Source organism: Pteropus vampyrus, unplaced genomic scaffold (assembly GCF_000151845.1).
Source record: "Pteropus vampyrus isolate Shadow unplaced genomic scaffold, Pvam_2.0 Scaffold40, whole genome shotgun sequence".
In the NCBI taxonomy this organism is placed as follows: domain Eukaryota; kingdom Metazoa; phylum Chordata; class Mammalia; order Chiroptera; family Pteropodidae; genus Pteropus; species Pteropus vampyrus.
This window is the reverse complement of record NW_011888821.1, coordinates 7,643,892-7,644,634: the sequence shown is the minus strand read 5'-3', so window position 1 is coordinate 7,644,634 and position 743 is coordinate 7,643,892. Positions and strand designations below refer to the sequence as shown.

Sequence of the window (743 nt, the reverse complement as noted above, 5' to 3'; positions counted from 1 at the left end):
CTTGGAGCTTCTTTCTGGCTTGGCAGGGTCCCTGGAGGTGTACACGACCTTTGCCCGCTGCCTGGAACACAAGGAGCGTGGAGCCACCGTGGGGTCAAAACAGAGCCCGCCAGCTTGGGGTGGGGGGAGGACCCCACCCTCCAGGGAGGCCCAGTCAAAGAAAACCAGTCACTGCAGAGGTGGCTTAGCGCAGTGGTTTATAAACGTGACTGGGGATCCTGGCTTCCCCCGCTGGCCGGCTTGTGACTTTAGGCAAGTTCCTTAACCTCTCTAAGCCTTAGATTCCTCCTCTGTAAAATGGAGATAAAAGTAGGACCTACCTCATAGGGCTGTTGTGAAAATTAAACGAGGTGACATATATGAACACAGAAAAGTGCCAGCCCCAGGCTGATCTGCACATTCAAGGCCATTGCTGTCAGAACCCCGGCTGGCTTCTGTGTAGAAACTGACAAGCTGACTCTAAATGTACCGTGGAAATTCAAGGGACCCAGAATAGCCAAAACAATCTTGAAAAAGAAAAACAAAGTTGAAAGAGTCACACTTCCTGACTTGAAAACTTACTGTGAAACAACTGTAATCAAGATAAGCATAAGGATAGGTGTATATAGAGGGGAAACAGAATTAAGAATTCATAAATAAACCCAAATGTTTGTTGAGAAGGGTGTCAAGAGCATTCAATGGGAAAAGAATAGTCTTTTTCTATAAACAGTGCTAGAAACTAGATAGCTACAGGCAAAAAAAAA

The 743-nt window shown here is 46.4% G+C and overlaps 1 protein-coding gene across 1 annotated transcript in view; it reads right to left on the bottom strand.

The window, feature by feature from the left end:
• The window catches only part of ABCC1 (ATP binding cassette subfamily C member 1), a 126,668-nt gene that overhangs the window by 60,386 nt on the left and 65,539 nt on the right, over nucleotides 1-743 (bottom strand). The window contains exon 8 of the mRNA XM_023529668.1: nucleotides 1-61. Within this exon, the coding sequence (XP_023385436.1) occupies nucleotides 1-61 (61 nt within the window). The remainder of the gene's footprint in view (nucleotides 62-743) is intronic.